The 22,713-nt window shown below is 38.2% G+C and overlaps 1 protein-coding gene across 4 annotated transcripts in view; it reads right to left on the bottom strand.

Annotated features, from left to right (window-relative positions):
- The window catches only part of HSF2 (heat shock transcription factor 2), a 39,333-nt gene extending 16,975 nt beyond the window's left edge, over positions 1-22,358 (bottom strand). For all 4 annotated transcript variants that reach the window (XM_068985089.1, XM_068985088.1, XM_068985087.1 and 1 more), the window contains exons 1-4: positions 22,247-22,358; positions 3,138-3,246; positions 2,845-2,972; positions 1,871-1,995 (exon numbers count right to left, since the gene is read on the bottom strand). In XM_068985089.1, the coding sequence (XP_068841190.1) occupies positions 1,871-1,995; positions 2,845-2,972; positions 3,138-3,246; positions 22,247-22,339 (455 nt within the window). In that variant the 5' untranslated portion in view covers positions 22,340-22,358. The remainder of the gene's footprint in view (positions 1-1,870; positions 1,996-2,844; positions 2,973-3,137; positions 3,247-22,246) is intronic.
- Between the last annotated feature and the right edge of the window lie 355 nt (positions 22,359-22,713).

Raw genomic sequence — 22,713 nt, forward strand, 5'->3', positions numbered from 1 at the left:
CATTTACTCAACACTTGTTATGCCAGGCACTATTCTAAACATTTTGTGTGTATTACTTAAACTTTTCTAAAATCTGTCAAGAAAAGAATCATCTCTTACTCAGCTAATTAAGACGACTTACTCAAGATCATACAGACAATTTGCTAAGTGTTGATTACCAAGATCAATGATCAGTGATTACTATCAAGACTATAAAACAGTCTAAAGATCTGTCTCAAATACAATCATATAAATGTTTGGGTTTTTTAAAGCATACTAAAAATGTGTTCTGTTTTGTTTGTTTTAAGGCATACCCGAATAATGACAGAGACTTTCCAGGTGGTGCTGTGGTAAAGCATCTGCCTGCAATCCAGGAGACGCAAGAGACAGAGGTTCAATCCCTGGGTCGGGAAGATCCCCAGGAGAAGGAAATGGCAACCCACTCTAGTATTCTTGCTTGGAAAATTCCATGGACAGAGGAGCCTGGTGGGGCTACTCCCATGGGGTTGCAAAGTGTCAGATACAAGCAAGCACACACACACACAAATACATTACAAACCAATTACATGTCCAGTAGCAATAGCTTTATTTTTTCCCCTCACTCATCTTCTATGGAAACTGCAGTTATTAAATGTTAATAGCAATGATAATTTTGAGTAAGACATGAAAAATTCATCTATTAAATGCTTTAATTTTTGCTCTTTTGTTAATTAACTTCCACAAAAGCAATCTTCCTCAATCCAGACTACTACAAAAGATACTGAATTTAAATACTGAAGTATAGGAAATAAGATTTTAATACTTACTAATAACTGTACTTTCTCTGACTCAGAAATATAAATATACTGTCATTTGCCTACTAAAGATAAGTAGGAGAATGGTTACCATGAAGATTTACAGGATAAATTTGGGATCCCAAGCCTTAAAAGCTAAACCTGAGATTCAAGGAACTGAGTCAAAGGACACTTTAGTAGACACAAGATACACACAGTAAACCAACATAAGAGTTTAAATAAAACATGCAGAATGAGTAAGCTTAAAATTAATGCTTATTCACAAAGGGACTCAAAGTTCAAGGTTACTCTCAATGAAAATACTTAAGAACAGCTAAACTAATGACCCATGTTACAAATGGGAGAGACAATACATAAAATAACTGCTCTTTAAGACCTTGGTGCCTATTTACATTGAGAAGAATTCTAGCTACTTACTAAGAACAGAAATATAGGTCTACTTTATATACAAGTTGTTAATGTGGCATTAGAATAATGGTGCCAAAAATTCCAGTTAAAAAAAAAAAAACATTTTTCTGTAGATAAAAAGTATGACTATGACCTTCTCAAGTCTATGTAAAGTATCAAGTAGGGCAAGTCTCTTGTGACCTTTCTCCCCTATTTTTTGTGTCCTACTTTTTCCTAAAAGATAGGCCACACAGAAAATGTCTTAAGAAATTTCTATAGAAGAAAGGACAGGTGACATATGTAGTTTTTATGGCTTGTGGTCCTCACATGTGCGTGAACAAATGAAAGGCAACCTAAACAGAATCATAATTTCCTACACCAATTTAATGATCTATTATTTCATCAGTAAGACTGTGCATCAAATTGTTTTGATTGCCCAAGTTTATATATATATTCTTTTCACCACCATTATGAAAACATAATATTGGGTAAAGTCTATGGCTACCAATAAAAATAGAGGGAATTAATACTTTAAAAAAATGGTTTTTGATCTTGGCTCCAACAACATAATCTAGTTACCTAAACCACCAACCTCCAAACCTCAACACACACACACACACACACTCAAACACCAAACCTCAACACACATACACACACACACACTCAAACACCAACCCCTGTTATGATGATTATATTTGGAAATACTTTACCTTTTTAATTCAGAAAGCCTGGACTCAATTGTTTCTTGTTTTATTTGAACCTTTTGAGCACTACTTATAATTTTTGTTAAATCTTCCTGACGAATTTTATTTTCTTCTGGTTTTGAAGATGAAACCTTTCAAAAAGTAAATGTAGGAAATTAAACAAATACTAAACACTGTGGTTATAACTCAAAGTTTTCTTGTTATAATCGGTTTTGTAGCCTGTCAAGAAGGTAGGATCCAGTTCCAAAAGCCCAGGAAAATAACAGCATTCATGGCTCAAAGAGAGGATGAGGAATAATCTATTTATTTATTTTCAATGTGGAAAAGTTTCCACGAACAGAAGCAACTTAAGGGCTTTTTTTTTTTTTTTTTTAATTTCCTTCTGCCAAATTTCCTGTAATTCCCCCAAGCCTCTTTATTATCACATTCCACTTTTAATTAAATTTACACAGAATAGCTGCACACTAACTAAGGCCATGTTTTTTCATGGTCCACTACACTTTTATCCCCACCTCCCTTTGTGGATTTAGTCAAAATATCTCATTTCAGCAAAAGATATCATACATTCAAAAATGTTATTATTAAATACCTACTATATATATGGGACTTAACCTTGGGCACAGGATATTAAGCAGTGAATTACAGAAAAAGGCCCTCTAAGCAGCTGACTTTCTAGTAGGAACGTATGTTTTTTAAGCTAAATTATAAGGAGTGAGCCATCATAATACAGTTGACTCAAGTCAGAATGTAAATATTTCCTTCCCTCTAAAAAAGTATTTAAAGACTGAGCCCTGTACAGCTGAACACAGAGGAAAAATCAGAAAATACATAGAGGGCATACTTAAAGCATTATTAGGCTAAATTGTCCCCAACAAAATCTGTCTATTTCAGTACATTTTTACTTTCAACAAATTAAATATGTCTTGACCAAGTATAATACACATTAATGCCCTAATTAAATCATGTTAACAATAACTCACCTTCCTTTTAATGTTCTCCAGTAAATCATCCTGGCCTTGTTTGAAGTAAGGATGTTGAAATTCAACAGGACCATCTCGTTCCTGCTTCACAATTCCAGAATCAATATGTACTACTTTACGAAAACCATCTGAAATACATTCAAAATTCAGGTAAGTTAAACAGACAAAAGTAAAAAACTTAAAAATTAATGGTGCTTCTATGAATAAATTTTCCTTTATCATCCCAATGGGAGGAAAATGGTTTAATCAGTGACTGATGACAGTACTCCAATTAAACTGTTGTTCTTACTTACACATATTCAATTGCCTCACAAAGCTTGCCATGTTATTGTGCTTGAAGTATTTGGGAAGAATTTCTTTTGCAAATCTTTGTTCATCCAAAACCAGAAAACTCTGGCCATTCTGAAAAAATTTGAAAATATCAGTGTTAAGATCCTCCAAAAGTAGGTGACACACATCAGCCTCACAACTTGGCAGCCCTTCCATACACCTCAGACCATCATTCTGTTTCTGTTAACAGCAACAGTAACAAAATGAAATGATGTTCTAAATTTCAATTAAGCTCCAAACTGCAATGGAGCATTTTGATGTCAATCTCAGAAGTTTAGGAGTACATCTCAAATCAAAAAATGCATCAGACTCTATAGCTAAATATTAAAAAGACTTCCTTCATCTATAAAAAAACAGAAAGAAATACATTATGTAGCCAGTATAATTACTTAACACTTTTTAAAGTCAATGGAATTAAGACAAAGATGAGATAGATGCCATATTTTATTGGTTAAACATAATTATATCCTTATACAATCAAAGGAAAATCCACAGGAGAATTCAGCAGGATATCTGGCTACTAATTAATACATTAACAACAAAAGGGTCAGATGAGAAATTACAGAAACAATCTCATTCACCTTTGTATCAAAAACAATGAAACATCAAGGAATGAATCTATCTAAGGAAACAAAAAGCCTGCACTCCAAAAGCTGTAAGACAATGATGAAAGAAATCGAAGATTACACAGATGAAAAGATATACCACGTTCTTGGATTCAAAGAATCAATACTGTCAAAATGACCACAGGACCCAAGGCAATCTACAGATTCAATGCAATCCCTATCTAATCACCAATGGTGTTAGTCACAGGATTAAAACAAAACAAAACAAAACAAAATCTTAAAATTTATATGGAGACATTGAAGACTCTGAACAGCCAAAGCAATATTGAGAAAGAAAAACAGAGCTAGAGGAAATCAGGCTCCCTGATTTCAGGCCATATTACAAAGCTATAGTCATCAAAACAGCATGGTACTGGCACAAAAACAGAAATATAGATCAATGGACAAAATAAAAATGCCAGAAATAAAACAATGAACCTATAGTCAATTAATCTACAACACAGGAAGCAGGATTATACAGCAGAGAAAAGACAGTTTCTTCAATGGTGCTGGAAAAACTGGACAGCTACATGAAAAAAAATGAAACATTCTTTAATCTCATACACAAAAATAAATTCAAAATGGATTAGAGACATAAATGTAAGGCTGGATACTATAAAACTCGACATAAATCAAAACAATATATTTTTTGAGCCCTCTCCTAGAGTAATGAAAATATTAAGTTGATGAAAAAGCTAACTGTGGTTTCAGACTATGAATTTTAAATCATTATAACTAGACTCAAACACATCTTTAATCAAAATATTAACCATTACAAGATTACAATCAACACATTTTTGCCAACAAGAAATAAGTTTATTCCTGTAGCATAAAAAACCATGCTTCACAACTGGCATTTTCTGCCTCCTGCTGGCTGTGGGAGTGTTTTCCCAGCAAAAAGTTGAGATGCTTGAAGAAGTAGCAGTCAGTTGGCAAGAGGTCAGGTAAATATGGAGGATGAGGCAAAACTTCATAGCCCAATTTGCTCAACTTTTGAAGTGCTGGTTGTGCGATGTGTGGTCAGGCGTGATCCTGGAGAAGAACTGGGCCCATTCTGTTGACCAATGCCAGCTGCAGGCATTGCAGTGTTCCATGAATTGCATCAATTTGCTGAGCACACTTCTCAGATGTAATGGTTTCACCAGGATGCAAAAAGCTGTAGTGGATTAGGTGGGCAGTAGACCACCAAACAGTAACCATGACCTTTTTTAGGTGCAAGTTTGGCTATGAGAAGGATTTTGGAGCTTCTTCTGGTTGCTGTATAAAAACCACCTTTTGTTGCACCTCATAATCCGATCAAGAAATGGTTCACTGTTGCTGCTTAGGATGAAGGACAAAAATACTTTAAAATGATGATTTTTTTGATTTGTGGTCAGCTCATGAAGCACCCATTTATTGGCCTTTCTCACCATTCCAATTTGTTTCAAATGCCGAATGATCACAAAGATGATCGATGTGGAGTCCTTTGACAATTTCTTGTGTGGCTGTAAGAAGATCAACTTTGATGATGGCTCTCAATTGGTCACTGTCAACTTCCAATGGCCAGCCACTACGCTCCTCACCTTCAAAGCTCGTCTCCTTTACAAAAGTTCTTGAACCACCACTGCACTGTATGTGTGTGTGTGTTAGTTGCTTAGCCATGTCCGACTCTGCAACTCCAAAGACCACAGCCCATCAGTCCCCTCCATCCATGGGATTCTCCAGGCAAGAACACTGGAGTGGGTTGCCATTTTCTTCTCCAAAAGAATTATATAAAGAAAGAAAGTTAAGTCGCTCAGTCGTGTCCGACTCTTTACGACCCCATGGACTGTAGCCTACCAGGCTCCCCCATCATGGAATTTTGCAGGCAAGAGTACTGGAGTGGGTTGCCATTTCCTTTGTTAGCAGTTCCTAGGCCAAATGTGTTGTTTATGTTGTGAGCTGTCTCTGCTGCTTTATGACACATTCTGAATTTGAATTAAAAAATTGCTCAAATTTGCTTTTTGTCTAACAGCATTTCTAGAGCCTAAAATAAATATAAAATAAACAGTAAGTAATATTCACTGCAGCACTATTTACAATAGCTAAGATATGGAAACAACCTAAATGTCCGTAACAAATGAATGGATAAAGATGTGGTACCTATATAAAATGGCTATTACTTAGCCATTGAAACAATGAAATAACACCATTTGCAGCAACATGGATGGACCTGGAGATTACTATACTAAGTAAGTCAGACAAGGAAAGATAAATACTATATGATACCACTTATATGCGGGATCTAAAAAAAAAAAAAATGGTACAATGAACTTATTTTTAAAACAGAAGCAAACTCACAGACTTAAAATGCATTTATGGTTATGGGGTAAGAGGGAGGAACAGATTGGGATTTGGGGATTGACATGTACACACTACTATATTAAAAATAGATAACCAACAAGAACTTACTGTATAGTGCAAGGAACTATACTCAATATTACATAACAACCTAAATGGAAAAAGAATCTGAAGAAGAATGCATGTGTGTGCTAAGTTGCTCAGTGTCCAACTCTTTGAAACCCCATGGACTGTAGCCCACCAGGCTCCCCTGTCCATGGCATTCTCCAGGCAAGAATCCTGGAGTGGGTTGCCATTCCCTTCTCCAGAGGATCTTCCCCACCCAGGGATCAAATGCAGGTCTTTATGCACTGCAGGCAGATCTTTACCATCTGAGTCAATGTAACAACCTAAATGGGAAAAAATCTGAACAATAAATACGTGTATGACTGAATCACTTTCTGTACACCTGACACTAACAGGACATTGTTAATCAACTATGTTCTAATTTAAAATAAAAATAAAAAATAAAATAAAATCACTAGTGTTTTTCTATATAAAAATAAACAATTTGAAACTTCCTCCTAAATAACCAAAAACAGTATGGTACTGGCATAAAGACAGACTGACCAATGAAAGAGAATAAAGAGCCTAGAAATAAACCCTCATATATACATACAGCCCAAAAATTTCTGACAAGGGTGCCAAGATAATTCAACAGAGAAAGAGCCTTTTCAACAAACAACATCAGTAAAACTAGATCCTCACATGCAAAACAATAAAGCTGACTCCTCACCTTATACCACATATAAAAATCAACTCAAAACAGATCAAAGGCTTAAACATGACAGCTAAAAGGCTACAAAATCTTAAGAAAAAACACAAGAGAACACAAGAGGGAAAAGCTTCATGACAATGTATCTGGTAATAATTTCTTAGGTAACACCAAAAGCACAGGGACCAAAAGCAAAAACAGACAAATGGGGCTATTTCAAACTTACGAACTTCTATGTAAAGAACACTATTGAGAGAGTGAAAGGACAACCCACAAAATCAGAAAAATGATTTGCAAATCATGTATCTGACAAGAGTTTAATATCTGTAACAATTATTTTTTAAAAAAACTCCTATAACTCAACAACAAAAAATAAACTATCTGATTAGGAATGGGCAAGGACTTGAATGGGCTTCCCTGGTGGCTCAGAGGTAAAAAATCCACCTGCCAATGCAAGACACTTGGGTTCAATCCCTGAGTCAGGAAGACCCCCTGGAGAAGGAAATGGCAACCCACTCCAACATTTCTGCCTGGGAAATCCCCACAGAAGAGCCTGGTGGGCTACAGTCCATGGACACGACGAGTTGGACATGACTTAGCCACTAAACAACAAACGACTTGAATAGACACTGTTTTCAAAAAATATATACAAATGGCCAATAAACACAGAAAAGATGCCTAGCATCACTCATCATCAGGGAAATAAAAACCAAAGCCACAACACAATACCATTTCACTCATTAGAATGGCTATTAAAAAAAAATACAAAAACCTAGAAAATAATTGTTGGTGAGGATGTGGAGAAACTGGAACCCTTGTGTACTTCTAGTGGGAATATAAAATAGTGCAGCCACTGTGGAAAACAGTATGGTGGTTCCTCAAAAAAATTAAACACTTTTTGTTGGTATTAATGACCAATATATCCAAAAGAATTAAAAGCAGGGACTCAAAAAAGGTACTTGTACACATATGTTCATAGTAGCATTATTCACAATGGTCAAAAGATAGAAGAAACCCAAATGTCCACTGACAGACGAACAGGTTAACAAAATGTGGTACCCACATACATTGTACAATGGACTATTATTCATCTTTAAAAAGGAAGGACACTTGCCACAATGTGAATGAACCTGAAGACACTATGCTGAGTTAAACTGGTCACAAGAGGACAAATACTGTATCATTCCACTTACCTCAGGTATCTGGAGTACTCAATTTCATAGAGACAGAAAGAAGAATGGTTACCAGGGGCTAAGAAGGAGGGTATTAGAAATTATTATCCAATGAGTACAAAGTTTCAGTCTGGGAAAATGAAAAACATTATGGAAATGGATGGCAGTGATGATCACATAACCGGTGAATATACTTAATGTCACTGAACTGTACATTTAAAAATGGTTAAAATGGTTACAAATGGTAAAAATGGTTAATTTTAAACTAAAATGGAATAAAGATTCCAACAGTATAAAAATTCAAGAATTTTAAAATAAATTTTAAAAATACACAAGACTGGGACTTCTGTGGTGGTCCAGTGGTTAGGAATTCACCTTGCGATTCAGGGGATGGATCCCAAGACAGGGAACTAAGATCCCCTATGCCAAGGAGCAACTAAGCCCACATGTGTCAACTACTGGGCCCTCATGCCACAACTACAGAATCTGTACCACAAAGAGAGATCCCAAGGCTGCAACTAAGACCCAACACAGCCAAATAAATAAATACTTCAAAACAAAACAAAACAAAACAAAAAACACCACAGGACCTTTAAGAAAAAATTACAGAGGTTCAAATAGTGTTATAAAGATGTCAAGTCTCCTTAAGTTAACCAATACATTAAATTCTGTCTCAATTTTAAAAAAAGTTTTGGAGACAAGATGAAGAGGTGCTACCATGACCAAACACTAGGCACTAAAGTTAATTTCATAAAGACAATTATGTAACAAATAGGCAAGAAAATACTGAAAGCAATGGAGAAAGAGAGATGTTAATCCTATCCTACACAGATAACAGAATTATAGTGTTTACAAAATTTGATACCAAAGATGGATACTAAAGTTGGAACAGCTGAATAGACAGACTAGAGAGAACAGAAGCAGCAACAAATCTGAGAATTTGGTAAGTAATAATTTAGGGTAGCATTCAAACCAGGAGGAAAAATTAGGAGAAAAGGACTAGTTAATAAACTTTCCATTTGGAAGGAAAAAAAACAGAAGCTCACTGATAACTGAAAGCAACCTCACTTTTTATAACCAAGCTTCTGAAAGCACCATTAAAAAAAAAAAAAAAAGAAGTCATAAAGGTAAAAATTTAAAAATTTATTCACGGAGACTGCTAGCTGCCTACCCTACCTTCAGATTTCTCTACTTTCTTATTTTTAAAACTAAAATTGTATATATTTAAGGTGTACATGAGTGGGCTTCCCTGGTGGCTCAATGGTAAAGAATCCACCTGCCAATGCAGGAGACACGGGTTCAATCCCCTGAAGTAGGAAATGGCAACCAACTCCAGTACTCTAGTCTGGAGAATCCCATGGACAGAGAAGCCTGGTGGGCTACAGTCCATGGGATTGCAAAAGAGTCAGGCATGATTTAGCAAGGTGTATATGATGATCTGACATATATTCTCACACATGGTGAAATAACTATTACAGCCAAGCTAAGTCACCAACCTGAAAAGCTTCAGCACAGCAAAGAATAATCAACAGAATAAGATGGCAACTTAATGGAATGAGTGGAAATATTTACAAATACATATCTGATAAAAGGTTAATATACAAAACATAAAAAAGAACTCTCACAACACTAAAAAGAAACACCCAATTAAAAAACAGGCAAAGATTTTGATCATACATTTTTCCAAAGACATACAAAAGGGCAGCAAGTATGTGGAAGATACTCAAAATCACTGATGAGCAGGCTTCCCAGGTTAATGGTAAAGAATCCATCTGCCAATGCAGGAGATGTAAGTAACATGGGTTTGATCCCTGGGTCGGGAAAATCCCCTGAAGGATGGTATCACAACCCACTCCAGTATTCTTGCCTAGAGAATCCCATGGACAGAGAAGTCTGATGGGTTAAAGTCCACAGACTCACAGAGAGTCAGACATGACTGAAGCAACTTAGCACACACTGATTATCAGGGAAATGCAAATCAAAACCACAATGAGGTATTACCCTATACTTCTCAGGATTGTTATTGTTCAGTCGCTCAGTCATGTTCAACTCTTTGCAACCCTGTGGACTGCAGCATGCCAGGCCTCCCTATACATCACTATCTTCCGGAGTTTGCTCAACTCATGTCCAATGAGTTGGTGACACCATCCAACCACCTCATCTTCTGTCATCCCCTTATCCTCCCACCCTCAATCTTTCTCAGCAGCAGGGTCTTTTCCAATGAGCTGGCTCTTCTCATCAGACGATCAAACTAGCAGAGCTTCAGCATCAGCCCTTCCAGTGAATATTTAGGGTTGATTTCCTTTAGGACTAACTGGTTTGATCTCCTTGCAGTCCAAGGGACTCTCCAGAGTCCTCTCCAGCACCACAGTCTGAAGGCATCAATTCTTCAGCGCTTAGCCTTTTTCATTGTCCAGCACTCACATCCATACATGACTACCGGAAAAACCATAGCTTTCACTATACAGACCTTTGAAAGCAAAGTAATACCTCTGCTTTTAAATATGCTGTCTAGGTTTGTCATTGTTTTTCTTCCATGGAGCAAGAGTCTTTTAATTTCAAGGCTGCAGACACTATCCACAGTAATTTTGGAGTCCAAGAAAATAAAGTCTGTCACTGTTTCCATTGTTTCCCCATCTATTTGCCAGATGTCATGATCTTCGTCTTTTGAATGTTGAGAGTTTTAAGCCAGCTTTTTCACTCTCCTCTTTCACCTTCATCAACAGGATCTTTAATTCCTCTTTGCTTTCTGCCATAAAAGTGGTATCTGCATATCTGAGTTATTGATATTTCTCTCCACAATCTTGATTCTAACTTGTGCTTCATCCAGCCCAGCATTTCACATGATGTACTGTGCATATATGTTAAATAAGCAAGGTGACAACATACAGCCTTGATGTATTCCTTTCTAAATTTGGAGCCAGTCCATTGTTTCATGTCCAGTTATAACTGTTCTTTCTTGACCTGCATACAGGTTCTCAGGAGGCAGGTCAGGTGGTCTGGTAGTCCCATCTCTAAGAATTTTCCACAGTCTGTTGTGATATACACTTGTCAGAATGGCTACTACTAAAAAAAGATTTAAAAAAAAAAAACAAGTGTTGGTGAGAAATGTAGAGAAAACAGAGCACTTGTGCACTGTTGGTGGGTATGTAAATTGGTAATGTCATTATGGAAAATGGTACTATATATTTCGTAGTACCAGAAGTACTATATGATCCAGGGGCCCTTTCTGAGTATACACCAAAAGGAAATGAAATCAGTACATTTAAGAGAGATGTGTGCTCCTGTGTTCACTGCAGCATTACTCACAATAACCTCACAAAACAACCTAAGTGTCCATCAAAGGAAGAATGGATAAAGAAACTGTGACATATATATATATATCTGCAACAACACAGTTCAAAAGTATCAGTTCTTCAGCGCTCAGCTTTCTTCACAGTCCAACTCTCACATCCATACATGACCACTGGAAAAACCATAGCCTTGACTAGACGGACCTTTGTTGACAAAGTAACGTCTCTGCTTTTCAATATGCTATCTAGGTTGGTGAAAACTTTTCTTCCAAGGAGTAAGCGTCTTTTAATTTCATAGCTGCAGTCACCATCTGCAGTGATTTTGGAGCCCCCCCCCAAAATAAAGTCTGACACTGTTTCCACTGTTTCCCCATCTATTTCCCATGAGTGATGGGACCAGATGCCATGATCTTCGTTTTCTGAATGTGGAGCTTTAAGCCAACTTTTTCACTCTCCACTTTCATCAAGAAGCTTTTTAGTTCCTTTTCACTTTCTGCCATAAGGGTGGTGTCATCTGCGTATCTGAGGTTATTGATTCTCCCAGCAATCTTAATTCCAGCTTGTGCTTCTTCCAGCCCACCGTTTCTCATGATGTACTCTGCATAGAAGTTAAATAAGCAGGGTGACAATATACAGCCTTGATGTACTCCTTTCCCTATTTGGAACCAGTCTGTTGTTCCATGTCCAGTTCTAACTGTTGCTTCCTGACCTGCATATAGGTTCCTCAGGAGGCAGGTCAGGTGCTCTGGTATTCCCATCTCTTTCAGATTTTTCCACAGTTTATTGTGATCCACACAGTCAAAGGCTTTGGCATAGTCAATAAAGCAGAAATAGATGTTTTTCTGGAACTCTTTTGCTTTTTCCATGATCTAGCAGATGTTGGCAATCTGATCTCTGGTTCCTCTGCCTTTTCTAAAACCAGCTTGAGTATCTGGAAGTTCAAGGTTCACGTATTGCTGAAGCCTCGCTTGGAGAATTTTGAGCATTACTCTACTAGCGTGTGAGATGAGTGCAATTGTGCGGTAGTTTGAGCATTCTTTGGCATTGCTTTTCTTTGGGATTGGAATGAAAACTGACCTTTTCCAGTCCTGTGGCCACTGCTGAGTTTTCCAGATTTGTTGGCATATTGAGTGTAGCACTTTCACAGCATCATCTTTCAGGATTTGAAAGAGCTCAACTGGAATTCCATCATCTCCACTAGCTTTGTTCGTAGTGATGCTTTCTAAGGCCCACTTGACTTCACATTCCAGGATGTCTGGCTCTAGATGAGTGATCACACCATCGTGATTATCTTGGTCTTGAAGATCTTTTTTGTACAGTTCTTCTGTGTATTCTTGCCACCTCTTCTTAATATCTTCTGCTTCTGTTAGATCCATACCATTTCTGTCCTTTATTGAGCCCATCTCTGCGTGGCTCTGTTATTCATTTCAGTTCAGTCGCTCAGTTGCATCTGACTCATTGCGACACCATGAATCGCAGCACACCAGGCCTCCCTGTCCATCACCAACTCCCGGAGTTCACTCAGACTCACATCCATCGAGTCAGTGATGCCATCCAGCCATTTCGTCCTCTGTCGTCCCCTTCTCCTCCTGCCCCCAATCCCTCCCAGCATCAGAGTCTTTTCCAGTGAGTCAACTCTTCATATGAGGTGGCCAAAGTACTGGAGTTTCAGCTTTAGCATCATTCCTTCCAAAGAAATCCCAGGGCTGATCTTCAGAATGGACTGGTTGGATCTCCTTGCAGTCCAAGGGACTCTCAAGAGTCTTCTCCAACACCACAGTTCAAAACCATCAATTCTTCAGGGCTCAGCTTTCTTCACAGTCCAACTCTCACATCTATACATGACCACAGGAAAAACCATAGCCTTACTAGATGGACCTTAGTTGGCAAAGTAATGTCTCTTTAGGAAGTAGCTATTAAAATTTTAAAGTGCATTCATCTTTCTCTGTCTTAAAAGAACTTTTCTCTACCTTTGACTTCTTCTTAACCACCCCATCTGTCTTTTTATTCATTACTTAAAACTTCCTTCTCCAATTCAGGCCCAGATACTTACTCTCACTAAAAACTGCTTTCAGTTTTTCTCAGTTTACTGAAACTTTTTTCTAAAATGTCAAACATCAAGTTCAATACCCTCTTTTCAGTTCTCAACTTCCTACACCTCTCTGTAGCATTTCATTTGGCACTATAGACACTCCCCTCCTTAAATGCTCTGCTCTCATGGCTTTGAAACTATACATTGGGTTTCCTATCTCTCATATTTCGTTTGTCTTCCACCTGTCTAGAGAAAGTTTTTTTTTTTTAGATTTCTATCTTTTATCATGATACCTTTATACTCTTTCCTTAGGCAATCTCAGCCACACCAGTGTATCTAATTACTAACCTTATTACGTATAATAATTATCACATCTATGCCTCTGCCCCTGAACCATATCAAATTTCCCCCTTGAATTATCAATCGTTAACATTTATACACCATGTTCAACATTTATACATCATGTTCTTCAACTTACTGAGTTACAGAACTCAATATTCTTTAAAATTGAGACAGTGTTCTCAACCTATTGTCTATTTCAAACCTATCATCCCATTCCCCCAACATCAACTTTTTCCTGTATTTTCCATCCTGGCATGCCCTGTGCCCTCGAAATTACTCAATTAATTTTGTTATCAATACCAATATGGTAAATTAAAACCCCTCAATTGTAACAGCTAATAATTTAAAGAATATTCAGATGCCTGTGGATGTACACTTACAGAATCCAAATCAGTAAAACAATTAGCTCACTGTTTTATTATCAATATATAAATGTTACTTGTATTTTCTAATTACCAGCGATAGTTCAATTTATTTTAAATAAATTGAATATAAAATACCTATATTTTATTTTTAGCTTTATTTAGAAATATTATAAATGATATTATGAAATATCTATTATATATTATCTATTATGTTATATTGAGAAGGAAATGCCAACCCACTCCAGTACTCTTGCCTGGAAAATCCTATGGACAGCGGAGCATGGTAGGCTGCTACAGTCCATGGGGCCGCAAAGAGTCGGACACAACTGAGTAACTTCACTCACTCATTATGTTATGTGTTATCTATACCTATTAGTATATATAATTATATATTATATCATAAAATATCTATATTTTGAGTATAAAACATCTTTAAAGTCTAACTATGATGTACAAGACCTAACTGCAAAAAACATTAAACTTTATTAAGCAATAAATGAATTTAGAAACACACCCTGTTCATGGGAATACTCAATATCATAAATATATCTATTTTCCCTAATCTGATCTATACTTCTCAGTATAATTTCAATTAAAACTCCTAATAGATTTTTTTAATAGAACATGATTTTAAAACATATATGGAAGAAGAGCAAGAGTAGTCAAGACACTCCTAAGACTAGGTTGCCCTCCCAAAAGCAAGACTTTTTACAGAGCTACAGTAAATAAGACATATGACATGGGAAAAAGGATAAATTATCCAATGGAACCAAATAGAGAACTTAGACCCCCAAAACACAATTTATCTACATATAATTTTGCTTGTAAGACAGGTAGCAACACAAATCCCTAGAGGAAGAACAAACTATTCAATAAGGGGGTTAGAACTACTAAATATTTATGTGGAAAACAATGAAATGGATCAAACAAAAATCAATTCCAGGTGAATTAAAGATTTAGGTACAAAATGCAAACCTTTAAAACTTTCAGAAGAAAAAAAGAAGAGATGGAAAAGTATCTCTCTCTCTTTGTGATACATCCTGAAAAAATGAAAACTGTGAACCACAAAAAGGCAGATATATCATACTAAAATTAAGAACTTATACTCCTCAAAATAAAGGAAAAAAAAAAAGACAAGCCACACCCAGGAGAAGGCACAGGCAACACATACATTCAAAAAATACACAAGAATTACAAGAAATTTCTACAAATAATAATAGATAAACCACCCAATAGAAAAATGGTCAAACATTTCATACAACAGGAAACACAGATGGCCAATAAATATGAAAAGATGTTTGAACACATTAATTATCAGGGGAAATATAACCTTACTGAAACAATATTTAATACTCACTAGATAGGTAAAAATTCAGAAAAATTAGAATATCAAGTTTTGAAGAGACAAATTAATAGAAAATCTCATGCATGGCTCATAGGAGTACAAGATGATCTAACTTTGGAAAATAATTTGATCTTGAAGTTGAACATTTCATATCTTATTTTCCATAAATTCCACTCTTCAAACTACCTTAGAGAAATGTTTGCCTATATACACCAGAAGAGAGACATCACTATTCATTTCAGCATTTGAAATCATTGATCACCTCTTTCTTGAAACTATTTTCTTCCATTAACTGATATGACATCACCCCTTGTGTTTCCTCCTTTCTTACCATTCCTTCTCCATCTCTTTTGCTGTTGTTTTTTTTTTTTTTGTCTTTATACTCTCTAAATATTGGAATACCCTATCTTTCAGGTCCTTCGATCTTCACTTGTCTTGCTGAATGATCTCATCCAGTCCCATGGCTTTACCACCTGCATCCTCCAAACTCCACCTGGAATTGCCAGAGTTTTACATTATCTAAATAACCTATTCAACACTGCCACTCAAAAGTCTTGGAGTATAGAAGTCATTCATGTTGTTCTCCTTTCCAACACTGCAGTTCCCTACCTACTTTGAAATAAGGTGTGACCATATGACCGAGTATGGTCAGTAAAATGTAAGCAAAACAGAACTCTCTTAAGGTAATACTAGTTATCTATTTGTAATCTCAAAGTTAACGTGGCCAAAGAGAATCCCACCTGTACTTCTCTGAATCTTTCCACATCTCAGCAAATGGTACCATCATCTATCCTTTGCTCAGACCATATATATGAGTCATTCTAATTCTTTTCTATCCCTCAACTCCAGACAAATTTATCAGTAAGTTCTGTGACTTTGCTTTTAACATAGATATATCCAAAAGTTTCTCACCACCTCCACTGCTATTATCCTAGTCTCAGCCACACTATTTTTGATACATAGAGGAAAACTATGTCTTCTATTTAGTTCCGTTTCCAATCTCCTTACCATGCCCTAAGGCCCTTTAACATCTGCTTCTGCCTACCTCTCTCTCCATGATATCTAAAGATAATCCAACCACATGTGCCTTCTGCAATTGTACGAACATGCCATGCCCAAGGCCTTTACATTTGCCATTCCCTTTTGTCTATCTGACCTATCTTTTCTAATCACTCAGATCTCTGCTCAAATGTCACCTCCCCAAAGAGGCTTTCCTCATCACTCTATTTAAAATATAATAAATTCCAGTTATTTTACAGGTTAGTCATGAACTTACTGCTCCAAATTCATTCGTTAGTGTCTGCTCTACAAATATGGAGCTGAGTCTTAAGTCTCTCTATTTTTTGTCAAGATGTTAAACTTTGTCATAGAAGATACTATACAGATATTATAAGAGGAAGGGGCTTCCCCTCCTGGTTCCAGTGTGAACTTAGCATGTTCCTGCTGTGTAGGTTCTCCAGCACATAGCTCTCGCAGTGCATGGGCGGCAGAAGCACCCTAAGGCCAGCTTCCCCCAACACTCCCTTTCCTTCGGGAAGCTTCAAATTGGAGTAGTTCTGGCCAGACATCTCCCCATGAACAGCTTTCCTCAGTACTCTAGAGCACAGACAGATAAGCATATTCTTAAAGGTTCAGGTAATAAATATTTTAGGCTTGCAGGTCATAAAGTCAGAACTCTGCCCCTGTAACAAGAAAGCAACTACGGTCAGTAAGTAAATCCAGGGAGCTTGGCTGTATTCCAAATAAACTTTACTTATAAAACAGATGGTTGGCTCACAGACCATAATCTGCCAACCCCTGCCCTAAAAGGCATATTTCCCACAAGTTCTGAAGGATGGATTTCTGGTAAGTTCCACGAGTGTGGTATCAGTGACTTCTCTGCCATTCAGTGAGATATCATATGGAGATAGTCTCTCTCCAACAAGGTCTCAGAAGTTGGGGGGAAAGGCTCTTTATTGGGCACTGGATCTTAAGCCTACCAGTGATGGCTGCTTCTTAAAACTACTGTTCTTATATTCTTTAGAGTTTTCTTTAGTCTAATTCTCCTGATATAGTCAGTTAATCCTATTAAACTTTCCTCTGTTCAAAATACTTGTGACTTCTGTCTCCTAATTAAACTGATACATTCTCCTTATGCTGCTTTATTTTGTTATTTATCACTAACTGAAATTATATTATTTGCATTTGCTTACTTTTTAATTATCAGTGTCTTTCATTACAATGTAAGCTCCATAAAGACTGCTAGTTTTTTCACTACTGAATGAATTCCTACTACCTAGGCACACTGTCTTGTCATAAGAGATTCACAACTACTACTTGGGAGTGACTGAATGATGAGTCTTTGGTCACAGTGGACCAAATTATATTTTTATAATTTCAACTCTTGGATTATATATAACAAATGAAAAAAATGAATGCCTCTTGTTTATATCTGCTCTCTCAAACACACACAACCCTAACTCACTCATATTGTTCTGTGTCTGTTTATGTTATTCCTTCAGTCTCTACTTCAAAATTAGTAAATAAGCTTTTTGAACACAAAAATTCCACCTTACGGCTATTTAAACTTGTGAAGTTTAAGTACTGTAAAAAAGAACTCTCCTGATACATTTTACAAGTATCTCAGAAGAGTGAGAAGGATGGTAGCCTCTCTTTAGGCCTTACCTAAAGTTTCCAAAGAGTAGTAATAACTGTTTCAGCTAAGATTGGTACTCTTGGTTAAAAATGTCCAAAATACTTTTAATAATAATACTTCAGCCCCATTATTTTAAAACAGTTTTCAAAACAGAAATTGGTATTATTTTTTAAACAACCAGTCTATAATTTCTTAATGTTTACCAATCATTCCTTGTGAGTCTTGCTCATTCTCTCTTGCGTGCGTGCATGCTAAGTTGCTTCAGTTGTGTCCGACTCTGTGATCCTATGGGCTTCAGCCTGCCAGGCTCCTCTGACAATGGGATTCTCCAGGCAAGAATACTGGAGTGGGTTGCCATGCCCTTCTCCAGGGGATCTCCCCAACCCCAGCGACTGAACCCATGTCTCTTTTGTCTCCTGCACTGGCAGGTGGGTTCTTCAGCACTAGCATCACCTGGGAAGTCCCATTCTCTCTTACATATACAATAAAAAAGCACTTGCCAATGAATCGGTCAACTTTTCTGTAGGCTCATCTAAAGTGGATTTAAGCTCTATTCTGCTATATTTGTGGCCTTTCTTGTTTTCACTGGAGAATACTGTAATAATACAATGTTTGCTGGGAAGTTCAGAACAATACCATAACATTGGTAAATCTAAGGATCTATTGTTCAAATTCATCCGAAACAAGTAGGAGACACTGGACAAATTTTAGTTTTGCTTCATTTCCCTCCTATTTCCTTGATTTGTTTCTGCTGACTTGAGATGGATAGGGAAATAGAAACTGCCTTAGGGCCCAAAAAGGGGAAACAAATGAGTAAGAAGTCTTTGGCGGAAATCACTTCTTGGTATTGTCAAGCAACCTGAAGAATTGAGACAAAGCTAACAACCCTGGTAAAACAATGACCTCCAGTTCTTTCCTTCTAATACTGCTTCACTTCAACACACACTGAGTATCATGTATCAGTAACAGTAAAGGCTGTTCCTCACTATCAATGGCAAGAACTTCCATTCAGCTTCCACAACCTCGTCCCTGAATATCAAGTTTCCCCAGTTGCTACCAAGCTAAACCTGCGCTTTCTGTTTAGGGCTCTGTTACATTTAAAACAGCTTTAATTTGTCCAACAGTACTATCTCTGTCCTTGATTCTAATAAAAGACTTCCTATCAGAGCCAAAACAGCTACATAAAACTTTGAAGTTATAGAAATTTAAGAACAAACAAAAAAGAAAGGAAAAAGAAATATCAATGAGGAACTTTGGGGGATGTACAATTTCTACTGAGTCTGTAACAATTTTGATTGGTGAGAATATTATATTTTTTTAATGACATGAATGGGGATATTTCATTTTTGTTATATTACAAATTTCAAGGAAAATTAAAGCTATGTAAGTCTTCAGGAATATTAAGCCAAACTTTTCAAACTGCAGTTGCTAAGAGTTTTCTCCTCTTGCCTTATACTCAAGCTACAGGAGTAAATTATTTTCCACAAGTGAAAACAATTGCATAAAAGACAGCCTGGTTTCCAAAACATCTGCTATTTCTAAAAAGTCCTAATATGATTTTCACTCAGATAGTATAAATGCTAAATTACCTCAATAGAAGTCCAGCAAAACAAGTTTGAAGGAAACCAGAAACAACCATAAATAGCAACTTTTGAAAGATGAGAGTAAATTATTTTGGTTTTTCCATCTAGCATCATTGTTCAATTAAAGTTTTACCTCATTGTTAACAGTGTTTTTGGAAAAATCTGTGGGAGTGTAAGACAGCTTTCCTAAGCTTAGCCCTAGACAGCATTAATGCAGAATTGTTCACTAACTTGTGAAAGTAACATTTTGATATAAGACTAAATATTCTAACAACTTGTATTACGTGCAGTGCTATTGATGGAAAATGATCTGGCAGATCAGAAATCTGTATTAGAACCCTACCTCCAATAATGGTTGGCTTTGTATTTACAGATAAATAATCTAACCTGCCTAAGTCTCAATCCTCATCTATATAATGAGACTAAATCAGATGATCTTTTAAGATTCTCTTCAAGCATCATTCTACCTTATTCTTTCCTACCACTTCCACTACATAGTCCATGGATTTCACTGCTTCATCAAACATTAAGTACCTACTGTGTCCCTTGGCACAGATACTGTTCCCTTTCCTCACTGAATTTATGTTTTAATTGTCCCACCACGTATTAAAAAATGAGTAGCTAAAAAAGAAGCTTCGATTTAAAGGAAAAACTGAGAATGATTTTTAAGTGGCTTGTTTATTTGGCTTAGAATTCATAAAATGATGCTTTTATGGATTAGTACGAAACTCTACAGGGGCTTCCCAGGTGGAGTAGTGGTAAAGAATCTGCCTGCCAATGTAGGAGACATGGATTTGATCTCTGGGTCAAATCAGGAAGATCCCCTGGAGTAGGAAGTGGCAACCCGATTCAGTATTCTTGCCTGGAAAATTCCAATGGACAGAGGAGCCTGAAGGGCTGCAGTCCATGGTGTCACAAACAGTTGGACATGACTGAGCGACTGAGTACCAGCAGCATTAAACTCTACATATTTGATACTGCCCTCCAAAAACATTATTAAAATATTCTGACTAATGCAAATCTATTAGACCTGCCACTGACATACGGCTTAAGACCAATTACCAATATATTTAGGTACCATTTCTTGGCAATAAAAACAAGGCACATCCAAGACAAATAGGTGTGATAAAGTCAGCCCAGAGTGGACAGACTCTCAGTTCAATCTCTTACATGCAGAAGGCTGAGTAACAGCAGTCCGTGTTGATCCATCCTTGTCAACTTTTAATCCTTATGACTGATGAAAAGCACGAGACATATGTTTATTTTTAAGTGTATACTGGTGGCTGGCTTCCTTAGTTTCACCCCTTCTTTTTACAATTGCACAGAATTCATCAAATGTTTTAAATACAACATCCAGTTCATGACACTGACCTTGAGGAAAATTAAATCCTATAGAGAGGTAAAGAAAATGAACAAATGACAACATGAAAGGCAGAATATGGTATATTGAGTAGCCAAAACTCAATATTCTGCCCTCTGTCAATATGAAAGTAAATAATAAAACTGAAAATAGAGGAAAGAAATAAAGAAGGGAGCAAGAGGTAAGACAACATTTACTCAACACCTAACAGGTGTCAGGCACTGTGCAAGCAGTTTTCACTTACTCTTTTCCAGACCTCTAAACCAAGATAACATCCAAAACAGATGAGTATCTACGATAAGAGAACTCCACCCCCCTTCACAAAATGATTCCATAGCTTAATATTCTAACGCAAACGCTCTGTTTATGTAATAATCATTCTAATCAAAATCAGTATGTGGAACTAGACAGGGGTCTTGGAGTAACTACGTAAACCATTCATCAGCCACTTGGGCCAGATGAGATAAGAAGCCTGTTTAGTGTCAGAACTGGGATCAAACCAATTATCAAGGCATCTATCTATACACTACACTGCCGGCAAGTGTTTAGGGAAATTTAGTGATTCGTTTTTGCTCTTCACTATGTTACTCAGCACCTGTCCATTCGCACTTTTATTAAAATAATCATTAAAAAATCCACTTACACAAATGGCTCAAAATCGTCAAAGAATAATGTGTCATTTTCTATAACACGGTATTTTAAAAACCTACTGATAAGCAATGCCGTCCTCACAATGATCTCAGATGCGAGGCGGGCTGTGTGTCTGTTTTCAGGGACGAGAATCAGGTCGCGGAGGTGAAGACTGCCTCGCAAAAACCCCGCGTCGAAGATCCCGGCCGGGCTGCCCGGCCCCCAGCGAGCCGCAGCCCGCGAGCCGGGCGGGAGGACGGAGGATGAGTGTGCAGTAACGTGGCTCCCGCGCCCTGGGCTCGTGGGCCGCCCTGGCTCGGCCGGGCTGGTTCCGAACGCCGCCCGGGTCGGACCGTTACGGGGTCTCCCGGGCCGCGGAGCCCCGCGCGGGCCGCCCCTCCCCCACCGCGGCCTGAGCCCGCGGCGCCGGCCGGGACCCCCGCCGCTCCCCGCGCGAACAATACCGGGGTCCCCCGCGAGGCCGCACGCCGAGGCCCGCGCCACCCCGCCGCCCCCGCGCCGCGGGCCCTCGCAGAGGGCGTCGAGCCGCAGGCCGCGAGAGACAGCCCCGCGGGAGAGAGCGAGAGAGGAGGACGTTAGTCAGGGGGTTCGGAGGCCGCGGTGCCCTCACCCTTACCTGACTCCAGGTGATAAACTCGTTGGTGTGCGTTTCCTCCACAAGCGTCCACAGCTTGCTGAGGAAAGCCGGCACATTCGAACTCTGCTTCATTGTTAACGAGGCGCAGGAATTCCAGATTCTACACCCAAACGCGGCGGTAGCGGCGGAGGCGGCGGCGGCGGCGGCAGCTGCTGCCCGAGAACGCCCACAACGCAGGCGCAGCAGCTCCCGGGCCCCGCCCCCCTCCCCGGCCCAGCCAGGCGCGCTGTGAGGCGGGGTGGCCGGGCAGCCGCACGTGACGGACAAGTCTCCAGTTCGGCCCGTGCGCACTGGTCCCGCGCGGGTCGCGTTCTCGGCCAATGCCAGGAGCCGACCGCACAACAGAGAAAAGCGATTGGATGCTGTAGACGGGGAGGGGTGGGAGCAAAGGGGGGGCGCTGCCCTCTCATTCGCCTTTTATGTGGGAGCTCTCGCCTTAGCGGACC

This window comes from Capricornis sumatraensis, chromosome 13 (genome assembly GCF_032405125.1).
Source record: "Capricornis sumatraensis isolate serow.1 chromosome 13, serow.2, whole genome shotgun sequence".
Lineage (NCBI taxonomy): Eukaryota > Metazoa > Chordata > Mammalia > Artiodactyla > Bovidae > Capricornis > Capricornis sumatraensis.